Source organism: Schistocerca nitens, chromosome 9, assembly GCF_023898315.1.
Source record: "Schistocerca nitens isolate TAMUIC-IGC-003100 chromosome 9, iqSchNite1.1, whole genome shotgun sequence".
Lineage (NCBI taxonomy): Eukaryota > Metazoa > Arthropoda > Insecta > Orthoptera > Acrididae > Schistocerca > Schistocerca nitens.
In genome coordinates this window covers 350641486-350661816 of record NC_064622.1, presented here as the reverse complement: position 1 = coordinate 350661816, position 20331 = coordinate 350641486, and the positions used below count along the sequence as shown (strand labels likewise).

Genomic DNA, 20331 nt, shown 5'->3' with positions numbered 1-20331 from the left:
CCGTTTATTAATGAGAGCAGTTCTGGGACCTTTCTCTAGATGCTCCTGCAGTTTACTATTAGCACATTAATATTGTTATTCCCTGTTGCATTTTGCCTACTCCTACCTTGCCGCGTCTCAGGAGTCGTCTTGTCGGGTCTAGGGAGGGAATTCTCTAACCTAAAAAACCCCCATGTGCACTCCACACGCACTCCGCTACCCTTGTAGCCACTTCCGGCGTGTAGTGCACGCCTGACCTATTCAGGGGGACCTTACATTTCTGCACCCGATAGTGGAGGTTGAGAAATTTGCACCCCCAGATCTCCGCAGAATCGTCTGAGCCTCTGGTTTAAGCCTTCCACTCGGCTCCAAACCAGAGGACCGCGATCGATTCTGGGAACGATACTACAAATAGTTAGCTCTGATTCCACCCCGCGAGCGAGGCTTTCCGCCTTCACCAATTCCGCCAACCGCCTGTACGAACTGAGGATGACCACTGAACCCAGACGGCAGGAGTCACTGGTGCCGACATGAGCAACAATTTGCAGTCGGGTGCACCCAGTGCTCTCAATCGCCGCTGGCAGGGCCTCCTCCATATCTCGGATGAGACCCCCCGGCAAGCAGACAGAGTGAACACTGGCCTTCTTCCCTGACCTTTCCGCTATTTCCCTAAGGGGCTCCGTCACCCGCCTAACGGAGCTCCCAATCACTAATAAACCCCTCCCCCCATGTGCCTGCTCGGACCTTGCTGAAGGAGCAGCCACATGTCCACTCACAGGCAGAGCGGGCGATGCCACACGGCGAGCCTCCACATCGACCCTCCGCCTCGTGCGCCGCGAACGCCGCTGAACCCGCCACTCCACTTGGGGAGAGGGTGGCCCAACCGCTCCCGGTACCCGCAAAGATGTCTCGACAGCAGGGACAGTGGGTGAAGCATGTAACACCTGGGGTGTACCATGCAACGCACCAGACTCCCCACTGCCGCTACACTCTGAGGCAGCAGCCTGAAGACGGCTGACCGCGGCCATCAACACGCTCAGCTGTTCGCGAACAGTGGCCAGCTCCTTCTGCGTCCGTACACAGCAGTCACACATCCTATCCATCCTAAGGAATCAATTTACTGTAGAGAGTTGATCAACTTTTAACTAGACTGCTAATTCACTAAAGGCGGCTGATAGTTGACTAAACTGTGGTTGCTAGACACTTCTTGTAGAAAACAATGAAAATAGCACTACCTGTCTCTGGACTGTATTGAAAAAAAAAAAACACTAGTACTGCGGGCACTGTGGTTGACTAAGGGGACTCTGACTGACTGTATTCAAAACAAACACGAAATCTATGGAACACTATTACTAGCACTCGACAATTAAAGCTTCCTAAAAGCAAAAACACACGGAAGAAGAAGTGACAAGTAAGAAAAATATAGTTAATACTTAAATTAAGGTAGCTCGCTGCACAGCAGACGTGAAGCAGGCGGTAGTTTGTTTAAGTCTGAAGATGGGCTAAGTCTGATACTGAATAATATCTGACAAACTTTTTCAATGCACCTGCCTGCCTCTCAGTGCTTCCTCTATGCAGAAAGTAGCAGCCTATTGTAATTATAAATTCAATGTCTTTGTAGAGGGGTTTCTATTAATTTTTAATGGCAACTTTCCCAAGAAAACAAAAAGATGTTTGCTAGTAAGATATAAAAATGCCCTGGACTACAGATGAAATCAATAACCACATGCAAGAATAAGGAAATCATTTGAAATGTTCAGGACAAACAGGTGAGTGGGAATGATTAGATATGACAAGAAATACTGTACTGTCTTAAGGAAAATTATTGAAAAATCAAAAAACCTCTGCATAATATATGAACTTTAGTAATTCAGATAATAAAATTAAATCTGTATAGGCAACAGCTAGAAGTAAAACAGAGAATGAGTTAAGGAATTTGAGGACTCTAAACAACGTAATCAAAGAGTCAACATATCTAAAAATCACTTCCTTGAAGTAGCTCGTAACTTTGACATATACTGTTCAAGGAATGAAGCAATAGAATATTTGCAATAAGCAATGCCACATACATAAAGACAAATCACAATTACTCCATACTCTGACACAGAAATTAAGAATGTAATTAACTCCCTCAAGAGCAAAAACTTTTATGAGGTTGATGATAACCATAGTGAAGGACGTAAATAGTATTCCTTAAATATATGTACTGTGTTCAGTCATATATGCAGTACATCACTATCAGACCTTTTACAAGAAAGGTTGTAAGACATAATAGTAATTACCAACCGGTTTCACTTCTTACCTCCTTCTCGAAGGTGCTGGAAAAGATTATGTATTCAAGAACTACAACACCCCTCTCTCAAAATAAGATACTTAGTTTAAATTTGGGTTTCAAAAGGCTCTCTCTACAGAACATGTCATTTTTCAATCCACAAATTAAACTGTACACATGCATTTCATTGCACAGCTCACAATATTCTTCGAAGGTGTTTGACTATTACGGTATCACAGACCTTGCTGGTAACTGGTTATCATCCTATCCAAGCAAACCTGCAGAGTGTAGCAGGAAGAAATTCAGGCCGCGCACACAATGGAAGTTGAAACAGTATCTTCAATAATACCTATGTAGCATAAACAACTTGCTTCACTGATGATGCAAGTATCACAATCAATAACTTCAATGTTTGAACATATGAATAATGTTTTCTTGAAAATTAGTAACTAGTTTCCTGTAAATGGAAAGTCTCTGAATTTAGATAAAGCAAAATATCTGCAACTCAGCACTGCTCAAGGCCCGACCACATGTTATAAATAATGTATGAGAATAAATCAATACATGAAAGAAAATATTCTAAATCCCCAGGTGTTAAATTGATAAGAACCTGAACTGTTAGTCATGCATTACACATCATCTTAAACCCCTCTGCTCTTCAACTTCTGTGTTACGGATAGTATCCAATTTTGAAGATGAAAATGTCATAACATTGACAGACTTTTCTTATTTTTGTTCACCAGTGTTTTGGGCAACTTGTCACTGAGGAAAATAGAATTAGTTGTTAAGAAGTGTGCAATAAGGATAATCTGAGGTCTCACTCTACAACCTTCTGTAGATAGCTCGTTAAACAGTTACACACACTGACAACAGTGTCACAATACATTTACTCCCATATGAAGTTTGTTGTTAACAATCAACCACAGTTCAAAAGCAATAGCAACTTACATATACACTAGAGGGAAAATTATATACACTATCCATCTCCACCCTTTAGGGTGGCACGGAAAGAAGTGAAGTATTCGGCCATAAAAATCTTTGACCACCTACTCAAACATTTTACACAGCACACAATTTTATTCACAAAACTGTTTATAGCTCCTCTCTTTTGACGGAATGTTAGCATGCCTATTTCTAGTCTGACTCAATGACATAAAAAAAGAAAAAAAAATCATGATGCTGAGTTACTGAAAAGATGTAAAGATCCCCAGACATCAGCTCTACATCAGTAGCCTGCAAATATCGACTCCATAAGTGATGTCACAGCAACCCGCCTCATTCTGTTGCTTGTTGTATGTCACTTTGCCACATAAGTGGCAAAAGCTATTTCATCAAAGGAAGTGTCACACAAGAAACAACCAGTACTGTACACATCACACGTTACTAGTTTTACATTCAACCTGACCAGTTGGGATGTTAACCTCAGTAGCTGCCATTATGTTCCTTAAACAGTAATAAGCTTTGTACCAGGAACAGCTTTCACAGTCTACTTTTTTAAAAAACTAGTACAGGCACTTGCTCATTAAAGTAATCTGTACCAAATAAATATGCTTCAAACATAGAACAAACCAGCTGCAAAGGATATGTACAAATGAATGCAAAGACAGAGCAACGTTTCCAAACACGTGTTGGAAGAATCAAGTAGTGTGTCAAATTTAACATTGGTAAATAGCACTTTACCTTCATTCCTTTCCTCTTTTGCCAAATTATGCAAACCGAATACCTGGTGCTCATTTTTGTGTTACCTTTCGTTTGTGTCTACATCTGTTGACGGTATGTTGAAGAGTCAAATCTATCCTTGATGTGCTACATTACTCAACATTAGAGATATAGAACATAAGCTTTCACAGTCAGTAATGCCCATTTCTGTGAAATGCCTGAGGATTAATTGATTTTTGACAGAACTATATATAGCTGTTAAATCTACTGGATTCAAATACTCAAGAAATCATATAGTTACCCAATTTCTAAGAAATTAAATGCACTGCTGCAATCACATTACAACTTTATAAAAATTACCCAGTCAAAAATTATGACAAACTAGCTGAATCAATCGGACCAATCACCATCCCAGTAGGAGCCACATTTACTTCTTTCGAAATTATGAAGATTTATATCAACACACGTGCAGATGAAACAGCCAAAATAAAATTTTATGATAGGATGAAAGTGTTGAACTTATCAAATTATAAACAATAGTACTTCCATTATACTTACTTCTCTTTCAAAAGTAAAATATTTATTCAGAAAGGACTGGGCATGGATTCTCTCCTTACTAGCACTATTACCCATAACAAATTTTTTGATAACCATTTACAAGATGCACAGAAAATACTTTGGAAAATCTAGGACAGGATGTAACAATATTATGAGAAGGAAAGTTGCTACTCACCAATATAGTGGAGATGCGGAGTCACAGATAGGCACAACAAAAAATCTCTCACAAATAGTGTGGTTTCAGTTGCCTGAGACTGCAGTCGTGTGTGAGAGTTGCGTTTGCGTGTGCATATGTGTGTCTATTGTTGACGAAGGCCAATGGCCAAAAGCTTTAACTGTGAGAGTCTTTTTGTTGTACCTATCTCGGACTCAGTATCTCCGCCACATGGTGAGTAGCAACTTTCCTTCTCATAATATTGATACAGAAAATACTTTATTATTAAAGATATGAGGTTGATATTCTGTTGCTGTAACACAACTGTAAGAATGACACTGATCTGTAAGCTCTTAAGGTGAATGAACTCCATACTAATATCAACTTTACTGTCAAATATCAGCACAATATGTCAATCAACTATTTAAATCTCTCTGTTATCAAGTAGTTATAAAAACATTAATTATTTTACATTATGTAATTCGTACTAAGCTGTCTTGTCTTATGATTGTTGGTTGTTACTCCCCGTTCTAGGTGTATTACATCTGTAACTTTTTTTTAACATTATTATATATCTTTATTCAGGGCACCACTCGAAAATAGTCCTGATGGCTGAAACTGGTCATGGTATTAAAAAACAGAAATTCCAACTGTTTTCAATTAATTACTAAAGTTGCAGATACCCTGCTCAATCATGTTAAAAACACTGGACAAAGAAATATACAAAAGTAGCCTTGTACATTTCTATAACATTACTTCAATAGTGACATGAGATGAATGGATGAATGATCTCTTATGATACTGTAATGAAAGGAAATGCTTCCCTTTGCACATTGTGCACTTTCATTTAATAAGAAATGGGAGGAAATGAGTTATTCCCGAATTTGAGCAAAAAAAAAAAGATTGCTTTTACTAAAGGGGTTATTTTTCTATGGAGAGATGTGGAATTTATATTTTGTTTCATAAGGATGACCTCTATTGCCCCCACCCTACAACCCTTCCCCTTTCCTCTCCATTCCTCAAAATAGTATTAAGAGAATATATTTGTACATAACATTAGGTTACAATATATTCAGTCACACTGTCTTACATTGATAATGTGAAACACTCATTCTGGAATATTATTAAGTTACTCAAATACATTCATTAAGCTATAATGTTGGGCTAGGATGAAATTCCAATAAAAATAATACAGGCAGGATGTCACTTTATTGCACCTCAACCCTGACACACAATAAATCAATCATCAAATCTGCCAGTCAATCATTAGATGAGGGTTGCTTCCCCTACAGATTTAGATACATGGAAGTTCGACCTGTTCATAAAAGGGACAGAAATGATGAAATAAAAAAAAAATTCTGCCCAGTACCACCATTTTTTCCTAAAAAATTTGAGCGGACAACACGAAATCAATTTAAAAAGTAAAACAAAACTTATAACATTATTCTGAATAACAAATATGGATTTAGGAAGGAGTGAAGTACTGTGCACACTATAAACGACAGCAGAAGAAAGAACAGCCATACATTACCTCAAAACCAAATCCTGACCTAATCATTCCACCTGCAGACAAAGGTACTGTTGTTATGAATCACACTGACTACCTGGCAGAAGGCCTCCACCAATTGTCTGACTCCTCCACCTATAAGCTTTGACAGAGTGATCCCATCCCAGAAATCTAACACAAACTCCAATCACTGCTTAAAGCCTTAAGCCCCTCCCGGAACATCTCCCCTGAATCCATTTCCCTCCTCACCTCTATGACACCCCAAACACCCACCTCCTGCAGGCTCCCTACAATCCACAAATACAACAATTCTTGGTGCCCCATTCTGGCTGGTTATTGTGCCCCCACTGACAGTATTTTCGCACTAATTGTCCAAAAACTCCAACCAGTTGCCTATAATCTAGCCTCCCATGTCAAAGACACCAACCACACTTCCTTCAACGGCTCTCCAACATCCCCACCCCTATACCTACTAGATCCCTGCTTATCACTGTTGACAACCCCTCCCTATACACAAACATCCCCCATGCCCATGGTTTTACAGCTATTGAACACTCTTTCCCAAAGTCTTTCATACTCCAAACCCAATACCTCATTCCTCATACATCTTACTAACTTTATTCTAACCTACAAGTACTTCTCATCTGAAGAAAATACTTATAAACAAATCTGCGGCACAACCATGGGCACCCACATGGCACCTCCTATGCCAGCCTTTTTATGGCCGTCTACAGGATGTGTTCCTAACCTCTCAAAATTCCAAACCCGTAGTCTGGTTCAGGTTCATTGATGACATCTTCATGATCTGGAACCAGTGGCAAGAAACCCTATTTTCATTTCTTCACAACCTCAAAACCTTCTCTCCCATCTGCTTCAAGTGGTCCTCCTCAACCCAGCGTGGCACCTTCCTGGATGTTGACCTCCTACTCTATGACGGCTCAATCCACACCTCTGTCCACATTAAACTTGCCAAATAATACTTGCATTTTGACACTTGTTGACCCTTTAACAGCAAAAAATCCCTCCCATACAGCCTGGCTGCCTGGGGATGGTGCATCTGCAGTGAGGGTCTCACCAAGGCCTTCACAGACAGACACTACCCCCGAGACCTAGTCCACAAACAGATCTACTGTGCCATTTCCCCCTCACAACCCCAATCCTCCCACAACCTCCATTAACTAGCCACAAAGGAGTGTCATCTGTGTCACCCAGTACCACCCTGGACCAGAACAACTCGACCACATCCTTTGGCAGGGCTTTGATTACCTATCATCGTGCCCTGGAATGAAGGACATCCTACTTGAGATCTTCCCACCCCATCTAAAGTAGTGTTTTTTCACCCACCCAACCTCCACAACATCCTAGTCCACCCCTATGCCACTCCCAATCCCAACCCCTTGCCAAAAGAATCATATACCTGTGGAAGACCCAGGTGCAAGACCAGTCCAATCCACCCACCCAGCACTTCCTATTCCAGTCCTGTCACATGTTTATCCTACCCCATCAGGGGCCAGGACACCTGCAAAAGCAGCCCTGTCATTTACCAGCTCTGCTGCAATCACTGCACAGCTTTTTATATTGGCATGATAACCAACCATTTGTCCACCAAACTATGGCCAAGAGCAAAGTAGACATCCTACTGCACAACATACAGCTGAATGTAACACACTTTATTTCAATGCCTACTTCACTACCAGAGCCATCTGAATCCTTCCCTCCACCACCTGCTCTTCTGAACTGTGGAGATGAGAGTTAGCCTTACAACACATTCTCTGCTCCCATAATTATCCCAGCCTCAATCTATTGTAACATACTGTCATACTTTCCACCCAACAGTTTCCACCATCTCTGTCATATCTCCTCCCCACTTTTGTCTCCCACTCTGCTTGTTTGTAGCCCTCTGCCAATGCACTTGCCTGTCTTTCCCCACTCTTCTCCTTTTTTTGCCCAGCTCTCTGGCCACAACCTCCTGACACTGCATCTGCTGGCATGTTAGTCCTTGCGTACTCCACCAGGCAGTGTTCATCTCCCTCCCCATCGACACACTACTCTCCCTTCTCCTTCCCCACCCCCTCCAGATTGCTGCCTGCATTCCACGGAATGTTGCACTACAGCCCAAGATGCTGGAGTTGGGGGTCATGTGTGTGAGAGATGTACTAGCTTTTATGTGTGTATCCTGGAGTTGGTGCTCATATGTGCGTGAGATGCACTTGCTTGTGTGTGTGTGCCTCCCTCCCCCTCCCTCCCCTCCCCCCCTCTCTCTCCCCCCCCCCCCTCCTGATGACGGCTGTGGCTGAAAGCTATCCAAAATTTTCGGGACTGGTGCTGCCATCTGTTCAAAACCTTTCCTTTGGACTAATGGTCACCATCACATTCAAAGTAGTTCCCATCCACACATACACACCAGTCCCAGCGCTTCTGCCACTGGTCAAACATTTTCTGGAAGTCCTGTTATTTGAGGGTGTTTATCACCGCCAGTGATGCTTCTTGAATCCTTTCTAGAGTGTCGAACCGACGGCCTTTCAACCTGAGTTTCAGTTTTGGGAATAGCATGAAGTCGCAAGGTGCCAAATCTTGCAGGTACGGTGGGTGGGGTTCAACTGCAATGTTGTTTTTTTGCCAAAAAGGTCCTGGTGAGCAAGGACATGTGACATGGTGCATTGTTGTGACGCAGCAGCCAGTTCCCTTGGTGCCAAAGTTCCGGCCATCGTCACCGCACGTTTTCATGGAGCCGTTGCAAAACGTCACAGTAGCATGCGGAGTTCACTGTTTGGTTGGGTGGGATAAATTCTTTGTGCGCAATACCCTTGGTATCAAAGAAAACAATGATCATGCTCTTCACCTGTCTCGCTTTTTTGGAGAGCCCAGGCTCTTCCACTGGGACGACTGTTGCTTTGTCTCTGGATCATAAATGTAAATCCAGCTCTCATCACCTGTGATAACCCGTGACAAGAAGGTTTGATCATCAGATGTGGTCTGACGAAGGTCCGTGCACAACACGCAGTGCCTTCTGATCAGCAGTCAAGATACTTCACACAAATTTTGCAGTGACACATTGCATGCCCAATTCATCAGTCAACATTCATTGGCATGTCCCATAACCAATAATCACTTCATCTGCAAGGTCTTGAATGGTCCAACATCGATCTGCATGAACCAATTGTTGAAGTTTGACAACAATGCCTGGTGATGTGCAGCTAACGGGCCTTCCAGTGTGAGCATCATCTTCGATGTCTGTACGGCCGGCCCTGAACTGAATGTGCCACTCAAACACACGCATACGGCTCATGCTATGTCCCCCAAACACTTGTTGAATCATTGCAAGGGTCTCCATAGCACTTTCCCCAAGATTCACACAGAATTTGATACACACACACTGTTCTGTTCGCGGATCCACCGTAAAATCGCCACGGACCAAACAGAGAGTATTACGGAAATCACTGTGGACACGCAACACGTCCTCCCAGCTGAATGCCACTCAGCACACTGACTCATCAGATATGCAACTCTCGCCACCTAGTGGTGCAAAGATCTTCTGCTCCTACTTTCCAGATGGCAGTACCAGTCCCAAAAATTTTGGATTCCACCTCATATGTGAGTGTCTTCTGATCATGCCTGTCTGCAACGTGATGTGTCTTCTTTACGGTAAGTAGCAATCTGTCTTTTCCTACACTGTTGATATTCCTACCTGGAGTTTCCATTGTTTGATTTAACCAAACTATTCAAGAACTTTTTTGTATAAGTAATAATGCTAAGAAACTGAGCCTTCCAAAACACAAATTGCACATTTCAGAACCACACAGACTGCTGAAGTTAAATTATGAGGGCAAAGAGTTGATCACTGCAGATTCGGTTAATTTTTACAAGTTAATTTACAGAAAATTGCCATACACTGATAATGTGGGTTGTTAAGTGAAGTGATTAAACAGTTATGTTTATGTAATGAGAGATCTAAATAATGTAACTGACTTAACTGCTAAGAAAATTGTTTATCATGCATATTTCATAGCAGTTCAAAATGGCTCTGAGCACTATGGGACTCAACTGCTTTGGTCATCAGTCCCCTAGAACTTAGAACTACTTAAACCTAACTAACCTAAGGACATCACACACATCCATGCCCGAGGCAGGATTCGAACCTGCGACCGTAGCAGTCGCACGGTTCCGGACTGTGCGCCTAGAACCGTGAGACCACCGCAGCCGGCTTCATAGCAGTTGTTAGATATTGCACAAATTTTTTGTGGTTGTTGAAAAAATAAAGCATGTAAGTGTGTCAAAGAACACAAAAAAAAAGAGTCATCAGAGCTACGATGGGAACAAACAACACTCAATCATACAAATCATTATTCAAAAACCTTCATTTAATGAAAATTCTTTGGCTATTTATATATCACATACTTCTCTTGAGTTAAGAAACCAATCAACTTTTTGATGGAATTTTTATTACACATGCTTTGAAATGCGGCATAAATCAGACTACATGTTTCTTTCTCACAGCCTTAACTTGCTGGAAAATACTCCTTATTGTATGGCTATGAAGCCTAGCAATAAAATAAGGTCCAGCTAGTAGGACTACAAGCTAACAACTACAGAAGCAATTACCTCTGTACCTGCAACATCAGACGCAAATGTATATGCGACACATATTGCACACCTTCCCTCCTTGTCCCCCCCCCCCCTCCCCCGGTCCACCTCCACCTACCCCTTTCTCTGGCCATTTTCTCCTCCCCCGTTTGTCTGTTCATCTCCTCCTCCCTCTCTCTGTCCATTTCTTCCAATTCCCCCACCAGCCTGACAGCCCTCATCTCACCCTTCTCTCTATCTACCCATTGCCTCCTCGCCCTCTCTGCACACCTCCTCCCCAAGTCTTTCTGTCCAGCTCCTATGTCACCCCAGCCCAATGGAGCTAGGTGGCTCTCACCCCACAGTACTTCTCTCCAGGCAGTAAGTGCTATGTTTACCAAGTTTGGATGAACTCAATCTAGTAGTTCAAGGGGAGATGTGGAACGAACACACACACACACTTTTATCTATACTACTATATAAAGACAAGTTGTCATTTAACATTGTTACCAAAAATCTTAAAAAGTTCTTGACATATATACCTCAAATACTTAAACGTTTGGACAGACTTGAACTATTTTTTTAAAATATATGTGGCAGTAAATATATGTATAATACATAAAGGGGAAATGTTGTGAGCAAAAATCTCAGCAAGTTCTATACTGATTTACATGCAAATTTTATACAAAACTCTAATAAATGCTCAAGCAGAGACAGGCTATATACTGCCCTGCACAACAATGTACAGGTTTTTTGTAGAAACAGACTGTGAGAAAGAAAATCCAATGCAGTGAAAAGGTGCAGTTTTAATTACAATAGAAGGCATTTAAAACATTAGAATTATTGCTTCTCCCATTCGTATTCCTGCTCTTCATATGTATTTTTACACAAAAATTCTATACATAACTATGTGCTGTTTTGTTTTGTTTTCTTCCTTCAGTCAGTTTTAACAAAAAACAGGGAGTTCTATTTATGGCTTAACAGCTTATGATGAGAAGACTACTACTGAATCTGAATCATCCTAAACTTTCTAATCTTACCAATTTGAATACTAAGACCATGCTAAATACTGTCATTGAAACTACCGTATTTACTCGAATCTAAGTTGCACTTTTTTCCAGTTTTTGTAATCCAAAAAACCGCCTGCGGGACTAGAATCGAGTGCAAAGTAAGAGGAAGCTCTGAAAAATGTTGGTACGTGCCGCCACAACTAACTTCTGCCGTCGAATATATGTAGCACTACACAGGCATGCTTGGCAGGCACAAAGATAAATACTGGTGCCAAAACCTCTGCGTCAGTAAAAAAAAAAAAGGGGGTGGAAGACGAGGTTTTTTCTCCGCCCAGAGTTTCAACCACTGCATGTTCATACATTATCCAATGAAGGAAATACAAATTCCGTATTGTTCATCTTCGAATGTAGCAGCATTTCAATGTAGTACGAAAATCCAACTGGCAAGACTGTTTGGGATGTTTGTCAATATGGGAAACTCTATGTTCTGAATTTTTTCCTATCTGTGAGAAGAGATGGTTGCTAATAGCAACTTTAATGAATTGTGAATCACATGCGTATTCTCATCACCATAAGAATAATACGAATATAAACATTTTGTCATGCATTCTTTCGTGTTTGCAGCTATCTTATTTAAATCCTGTCTGCCTAATAAACTATGAAACTAGAGTGAGACAACAGCAAACGCGGAAGAATACACGTATCATGTCATGTTTATATTCGTATTATTCTTATGCCTAATAGTGATACAGTCAGAAATGAAGCACAGCAACTGACTAGATTTTTAAATCTAAGATGACTCTAATTTCGGTTCAGAATGTAATGTACTAAAAGAGACGTCTGCAAAGATTTTCAAACAAAGAAAAATTTTCGCTAAACTCTCGTTCAGAACATCTTCTATCATACGCAGTCTATTATTTGGTTCTTGTTGATCATTATCAAAGAAAGCAGCAGTGTAACAACAAATAGCAGTCTCTTGCCATTGTTTCGCTACAGTAATGCATTTTCAGCTTAGAGTGACGTAAACACCTATAACAAAGAGAACGGCACTTATGAGATCAAAGAAAAGTAAGCAATCAATTCAAACCAGACGAAGCACGTGAAAAAGGAAGGGTACCCGTATAAATACGGACGAAGCGCCTGATGCATAGCAATGGCTACCTGGTAAAGCTTAACTGCTAAGCTTACGACTCGAACCAAACTACTGTAGCTGTATCGTCATTCATTCGACCTAAATTATGTCTCATATTATAATGGACCAACTTTGTTTCGATTTCGAGGTGCGACCTAAAACTTTTCTCTCACCTTGAATTTCGAGTCTCAAATTTCTGGTGAGGCTCAGATTCGGCAATTTTTTTTTCCCTTGATTTAAAGTCTCATTTTTCAGGTGTGGCTTAGATTCTAATGTGGCTAAGATTCGAGTAAATACGGTACTATCCTCAGAGATCCAGCAGCAGGAGAGGTCCCTTATACCCCATATACAAAGACACTAACTGATTTATCCATTCATTTTCAGAGAATTCAATTCCCTATCAAGGATTCATTGTCAATAATAATAATAATAATAATAATAATAATAATAATAAACAAGGCTTCTAGGTCAGAGAGTGGGGAGAAGAGGAGATGGACAGAGTGTTGGGAGGAGGGAGGGATGGAGGAAATGGAGGAAATGGACAGAGAGGAGGAGGAGGAGGAGGAGGAGGAGGAGGAGGAATGAGGAGTACTGAGAAGACTGAGGAGGACATGGACAGAGAGAGGGTGTGGGGGTGGGGGGTGGCAAGATGTGCTGGATAGAGAAAAAGGGAGAAAGGGATCAGGAAGTATATCCAATTCGCATAAATATTTAGCAATTGTGAAGCATTGCTGGATTCGCAAGTACGTGTGTATGATATACAATACAGATGCACGCATACAACTGTATTCATGATTGATTGTGATTAAAATGTCACCAAATTTACACAATTATGTAGTTAAGTGTAACTTTCAGTTCCAACAATCAGAGCACAGATATATTTACATTGGGAGCACTGCTCTGGGATTGTTATTTATTTATTAGGATATTCAAGGACATATCGCCATGTATCGTAAGGGATTTTATTCATGATGGGTGATGGTGGGGCGTGGAGTCATCAAGTATGAGCAGGTGATCGATACTAATAGCCATAATCCCATTAAATGCACGTCGTCATTCTTACCATGATTAGGTGTATACATGGACATGGTGAAAGTCCTGGTTGCCTACTACAGTAAACCCAGTAACAACATCATTGGTGGTGACAACAGCACAACTGTCAGTTTCGAATCCACAATGACAGCTTTTACTCATTGCCAGTGGCTTCACGTGGAGTCAGCTGCTATAGGTATGTGTGCATTGAGTGCATCCTATTTCCAAATCCCTTACAGGATAGAAGTTAGTTTGATTTGTACAATAGTTTCCTAGCATTTTATCATTCTCCTCCTCCATCTTTTTTTTTTAACCGACGATCTGATGACAATCTCATAATCAATTAAAACCAGTATTGATATCATTTGAATGACATGCATCCATAATAAAAGTTCCAGTTTCAAAACACTGTAGAAAGAGAATCACTGCTCGGAATGATGTCACATTTGAACAGCATCTTATGGTCACAGGGGGAAACATCATGGAGGGAGGGAGGGAGGGAGGGAGGGAGGGAGGGAGGGAGGGAGGGTGTGTGTGTGTGTGTGTGTGTGTGTGTGTGTGTGTGTGTGTGTGTGTGTGTGAGAGAGAGAGAGAGAGAGAGAGAGACGAAAATCTGACAAATAGATGGTGCTCTAAGCATCAGGATATGCACACCAACAAAAGCGCAGCATGCAGCTATTCCTCATACTGCGTTAAAGGTGCCCAAAATGACTGCCTCCACAAAGGCACGCTCCTGGTAAAGTTCTTTTACAAGAACAGGGGCTGCACACCAGTAGCTCTGCAGAATTTATGGACACTCAAGGATATGAAAAAAAAAAAAAAAAAAAAAAAAAAAAAAAAAAAGGACACTGACCCCTTGGGGGGGGGGGGGGGGGGGGGGGAAGACACTGATCCGATGTCTGCTAATGGTCTGGACAAAATGATTATAATATTTGAAAAGATAGGTTCTTTTGAATTGCAATGTGGCAGAGGGAGGAAAGCAGTTGATCCAATGTCTTTCAAAGATGTAGCAACAGCACTGCAGGATGGGTTGAGCAGTTGTGTGCAAACATGCTGTGCATAGAGAATTGCTCAAACACTGGAGCCTGCAGACATGGTGTGTAAAATCCTATGAAACATCCTGCACTGCTATCAATACAAAATCACCCACATTCAGGTGTTGCTTCCTGCTCACCCATCAGCGAGGCAAAATGTTCGCTCTGGAAATTCTCCCTCACGTGGAAATGGACAATGAATGGCCATGGAATATCACATGGACCGATGAAGCCCATTTCCATCTACAAGAACATGTCAATACACAGAATTCCAGAATATGGGCAACAGAAAATCTGCCACATGTCCAATGGTACCACTTAATTCTCCAAAGGTCACTGTGGAATACAGGTTGCTGGCATCATTTATCATAGGAACGCATTTTTTGAGGAAATGAGTCCTGTAGGTCCTGTTACCTGTATCGTCACTGATAAACGGTACGAGAGTCTTTTGTGTACCAACATCATTCCAACCCATCAACAGTGTAGATGTGCAGGTAGAATCATTTTTATGCAAAATGGAGCTGCTCCGCACATTGCAAAGCCAATGAAGCGGCTGCAGCAAAGGCATTCTGGAAATGCTAGAATTATCACATCATCATTTCCCTGTGGCCAGGCCATCCAGTTCACCTGATCTTAATCCATGTGAACTCTAGCTGTGGGATTAACTGAAAAATATTGTGTTCAGTGTTCCAATTACACATTGCGCAACGCTTTCTGAACATTATCCCCAGCATACTCTGACCAGTTGTGGAACATACTGTTCCTCAGTTTGAACTTGCGGTAGAAAACGGTGGACAATATGTCTTGTGTCAGCCTCATGACAGTTACAAAAATTATATAATTTTGTTTCCAACGGAGTTTTTGGCCTCAGGAAATTAAAAACTGATTTTTCTCATCCAATGCACGACAGTCTTGCTGTGGTGGATGGGCTTACCTAACTAACAGTGCCCCTCTGTTGACAATTGAACTTGTGCAGTGATGCCCAATGAATAGTACACATGTAATGTGCAATTCAACCATAGCCATCATATTGTGGTTCATCGTCATCATCATCATCAGCTGACCCATTTACATTAAGATACTTACAGCACCATCCATTGGTAAAATTTTAATTAAACTTATTTATTTATTTTTTAATTGTCCACGACATTCCCTGCTGCATCAATAATACGCTGTTCAAATCTGACGTCATTCTGAGCAGTGGTTGTCTTTCTACAGCATTCTGAAACACACTTCAATTACATTACACATACATCATCTAGACTTAGGAAGTTTTCATGTAAGAAAGGAGTAAATAAAAACCATTATACCCCTGATCTCTCAGTCCCACACTGTGGCACAGATTTTGGAATGGTGTTTGGCTGGGAAGGTTGTGCAAGTGAGGGCATATAACTTATCTATACTTCATCAATTATAAAATTACAATATCAAATTCTTTGCACTCAACCACTTGGAATAATCAATACAACAATCTGATGGTCCAAGAATTCAACACAATATTTAGTCTCCCTTAACAATAATCTTATCTCAAAATTGGGTGATTATAATACAGTATGTAACTCACTCTAAAATACCAGCATATCTCGTGTAGGTTTAAAGAAACTAATACTGCTTCTGCCCCAAAAGACTTTGCAAAAGGCCAGCAAAATAAAAGGACAGTTTGATTCTGTCCATAAGTAACTTTATAACAAGACATAAAAAAAATGGGAACTTGCTTTTGGATATAAATAACTTAGCAAGGGGCACAAAATAAAATAGGGTGCAGATTAGCCATACTACTGTGTTTCACTGAAGAGTTTCAGTCAAATTATTGTATATGACTTTTAATGTGACAGTAAATATTCTATTGTATTCTTAGGTTTGATCCACTTGATCTACTTTTGCAGTTTCTTGTCTCATTCCTTGTGTTGCTGAAAACATATCAGTGGACTGGAAAAGAGGAGCATTTGTAATTCAGCAATACTAAACAATAGCAGATGCCCTTCACCCCTTTTACACCAAGAAGAACCCTGGTTTCTTGATGTGCTAACACCTGAACAACAGGAAAGAGACGCAATAGCAACTAAACAAAAGACAAATTGAAGCAAAAAAGAAAATGGAAGAAGGGGGTCTGATAAAGTTGCAGGCAAAAATATAAATAGTGAGGCAACATAGAGGACAAGGAAAGAAAAAATGGGGAACACAGAGGAAAAGGAAAGAAAAATGAATCGCAAATGCTGTGCCATTCTGTGAAAATGTGTAGTAGTATCCTTTCTGTATTTTGGATGGGCGTTATCCGCTGGTGTAATTTGCTACCCAAGCTCGGAAATTGTTAGTACATTTAATGGCTGTCACTGTAATTCATTAATAAAACTGTTTGTTGAACTAACCTGCAGCCACACCTAATTGGTGTGACTCCTTTCTTGTATTTGGGAACTGTATACTTCCAGTTTCAAGCCTTGCTCTTAATAATATACAGTGTTAAAATTTGTTTTTAATTAATAGAGCCTGTTCAAGTATTTTTACAGATTGTGAGTCTTTTAACAAGGCTCTAAAAGAGTTGTTGTTAAGCAATAAAGTGTACTCCATGAAACAACAAATGACGAAATATGTGGGTCCACATTCCATGTGTTTTCCTTAAATTTATCCCATCCCTAGTTTTGAGGTATGAACTTTACTCTCTATGCCTCTATGCACTCTATAAATGCATGGAGGAGCCTCTCAAGTCTTAGTGTCAGTAAGTGTTTTACATCTGAAGATGTCTCCCGCAGTTGGAGACTAAACATCAAGAAGCAATTTTATGTATCGACCAAGGCCTCTCAGCCCAGAATTTTTAACATAAGATAACTCTGTGTTATTTTGATTTCTACCTTGCAGTCTGTTTTTACAGAAAAGAGGGAAGTTCTACTTATAACTAATCGGCCTAAGATTACAATACTACTATTGAATCAGAATCATCTGAAACTCTGTAATCCTATCCAATTGCAGATTAGAACTATGTGAAATACTGTCATCGTAGCTACAGTCTTCAAAGATGAAGGCACTGGAGAGGTCTCTCACATGATGTACGAGGGCTGCTCAGAAAATAGAGAACGTTTCCATCTGATGCCACTAGGTGTGTCCCAATCGCATATATTTTAGTATGTGCATGCTCGGCAGCTCAGTCGGCATCCATCCGTGACAGTGGGAATGTCTCTGCGCGTCTGGTTTTTTTCGATATTCTAATTTGAAATGTGCGCTGCAATAGAAAATCCCGCCAATTGCGAGGTGCAGTCTGTGATATGGTTTTTGTTGGCAAAAAACCTAAAACCTATAGAAATTTATCATTAACTGTGCAAAGTTATGGAAACAACATAATGAGTGAATGTTCCATCTGGAAATGGTGTATTCGGTTTAAAAATGGCCAAACCAACGATCATAATGAAGAGAAGAGTGGACGGCCAAGCATTGTGACTGACGATCTTGTCGCTAAAGTTGACGAACCGATTCGTGAAAAACCGTCGCTTCACAAATTTCAAGGACTCTATTGTTTGAATTTGTCACTCAAAAGCTAGGCTACCACAAATTTTGTGCACAATGGGTGCCCAATATGCTTACAGAGCACCATAAAGAACAGTGAATGGGGGTAACATTAACATTTCTGGAAGCCTACCACAAACATGGTGATTCATTACTGGATCGAACACGTAAATTGTGAGACAAAATTGCAGTCCATGGAGTGGGGCACACAAGATACCCCTAAAAAACAAGAAAATGTTTGCAAGCATTGTCAGCAAGGAAGTTGATGGCGACAGTATTTTGGGATAGGCAAGGTGTGCTTATTGATTTTCTTGGACGTGGAGCAACCATAACTTCTGCCCGGTACTGTCAAACTTTGCACAGCCTTAGAAGAGCAGTTCAAAGCAAACACCAAGGAAAGCTGACGTCCACAAGTTTGTTTTTGCATGACAATGCCCGACCTCGGATGGTAAACCGCACTAAAGAACTCCTTAATACATTCAAATGGGAAGTTTTCCCTCATCCGAAGCTTGTTCACCGCTATAAGTGCCTCAATGTGTTTGGTGACTATGTGGACAAGTAGTATGCCAGTCGCTCTTTCAAATGTATGTAATAAAATGTATTTCTTGAACTTTTTTTTTTTAATGGCAAAATGTTCCCTACTTTCTGAATAGCCTTTGTATACCAATGATCCCAACCAATTTACCCATTATTTTAAATGATTTTGATTCCCAATCAAGGTTTCACTTGCAGTAACAATAAACAAGGCTCAAGGTCAGAGATGGGAGGAGGTTGGGGGAGATGGAGAGATTGTGGGGTGGGGGCTGGAGGAGGAGGAGGAGGAGGAGGAGATATTGGGGGGTGAGGACTGAAGGAGGAGGAGAGAGATTTTGGGGGGGAGGGGGTGGATGAGGAGGAGAGATATTGGGGGGGGGGGGGGGTGGATGAGGAGAGATATTGGGGGTGAGGACTGGAGGAGGAGGAGGAGGAGGAGGAGAGATATTGGGGGGTGAGGACTGAAGGAGGAGGAGGAGGAGGAGGAGAGAGATTTGGGGGGGGGGGGTGGAGAGATGGGGGGAGAAGACGGACAGATGGACATAGACGGGGGAGGAGATGGATAGATAGGGGGAGGAGGAGATGCATATAGAGGGGGGGAGGAGATAGACAAAAGGGGGGAAGGAGGACATGAGGGCGTATATCTAGTTCCCATACATATTTAGCAACTGCGAAACATTGACAGGTTTGAAGTAAACATATATGGTCTTTATGGTGCAAAACGCTTTATAGACATGAAAATATGTAACAATTTTTTTTAAATTCTAGTTGTGTTTTGCTTTCTTGATGACATGTAAAATAGTTCTGTTTTCATTAGTAAGATTAGCAAGTATTTGTAATGTGAACCTAGTATTTACCTACCGATATTTCATCAAACGGTGAGCAGCGAAGGAATTTGAGAAGTGCATAAACATCTAGTTCTTTGTTATGTAGAGGTGTCCCTGTGAGCACCCAGCGATGCCTTCCTCTGAGCTCACTCACAGCAACTGAAGTTTTGTTTTTATGGTTACGAATGACATGTCCTTCATCTAATATGATCCTATTCCACCGGATTTTATGCAATGCTGCCTGTAACAAAAATATGTAACTTATGAAGAACTGAGCTTTCATTTCATTCACATTTTAAGAATATCCATGGAAGGAAATTACACAAAATTTCAAATATGTTTGAAGGTGAAGTAACACAAGTGCTAACCTTTCAATGCAGATTAAGAAAAGCAAAATTAGTACTAATATAGGAAAGAGCCATTGCAGATATATAGAAACAAACTGGCAGAGAACAGCAAAAACAATGCCTATCTTCCATAGTGCATGGCACACATACAGTCTTTAAATTTTTCATTTGAAAAACTACGTCAGAATACCATAATTTAGTCTAACATGGTTGTAAGTGACTCCA

General features: G+C 40.9%; 1 protein-coding gene across 3 annotated transcripts in view; it reads right to left on the bottom strand.

Annotated features, from left to right (window-relative positions):
- The window catches only part of LOC126203628 (transcription termination factor 2), a 307259-nt gene that overhangs the window by 136188 nt on the left and 150740 nt on the right, over positions 1 to 20331 (bottom strand). For all 3 annotated transcript variants that reach the window (XM_049938002.1, XM_049938001.1, XM_049938003.1), the window contains one exon: positions 19794 to 20000. In XM_049938002.1, the coding sequence (XP_049793959.1) occupies positions 19794 to 20000 (207 nt within the window). The remainder of the gene's footprint in view (positions 1 to 19793; positions 20001 to 20331) is intronic.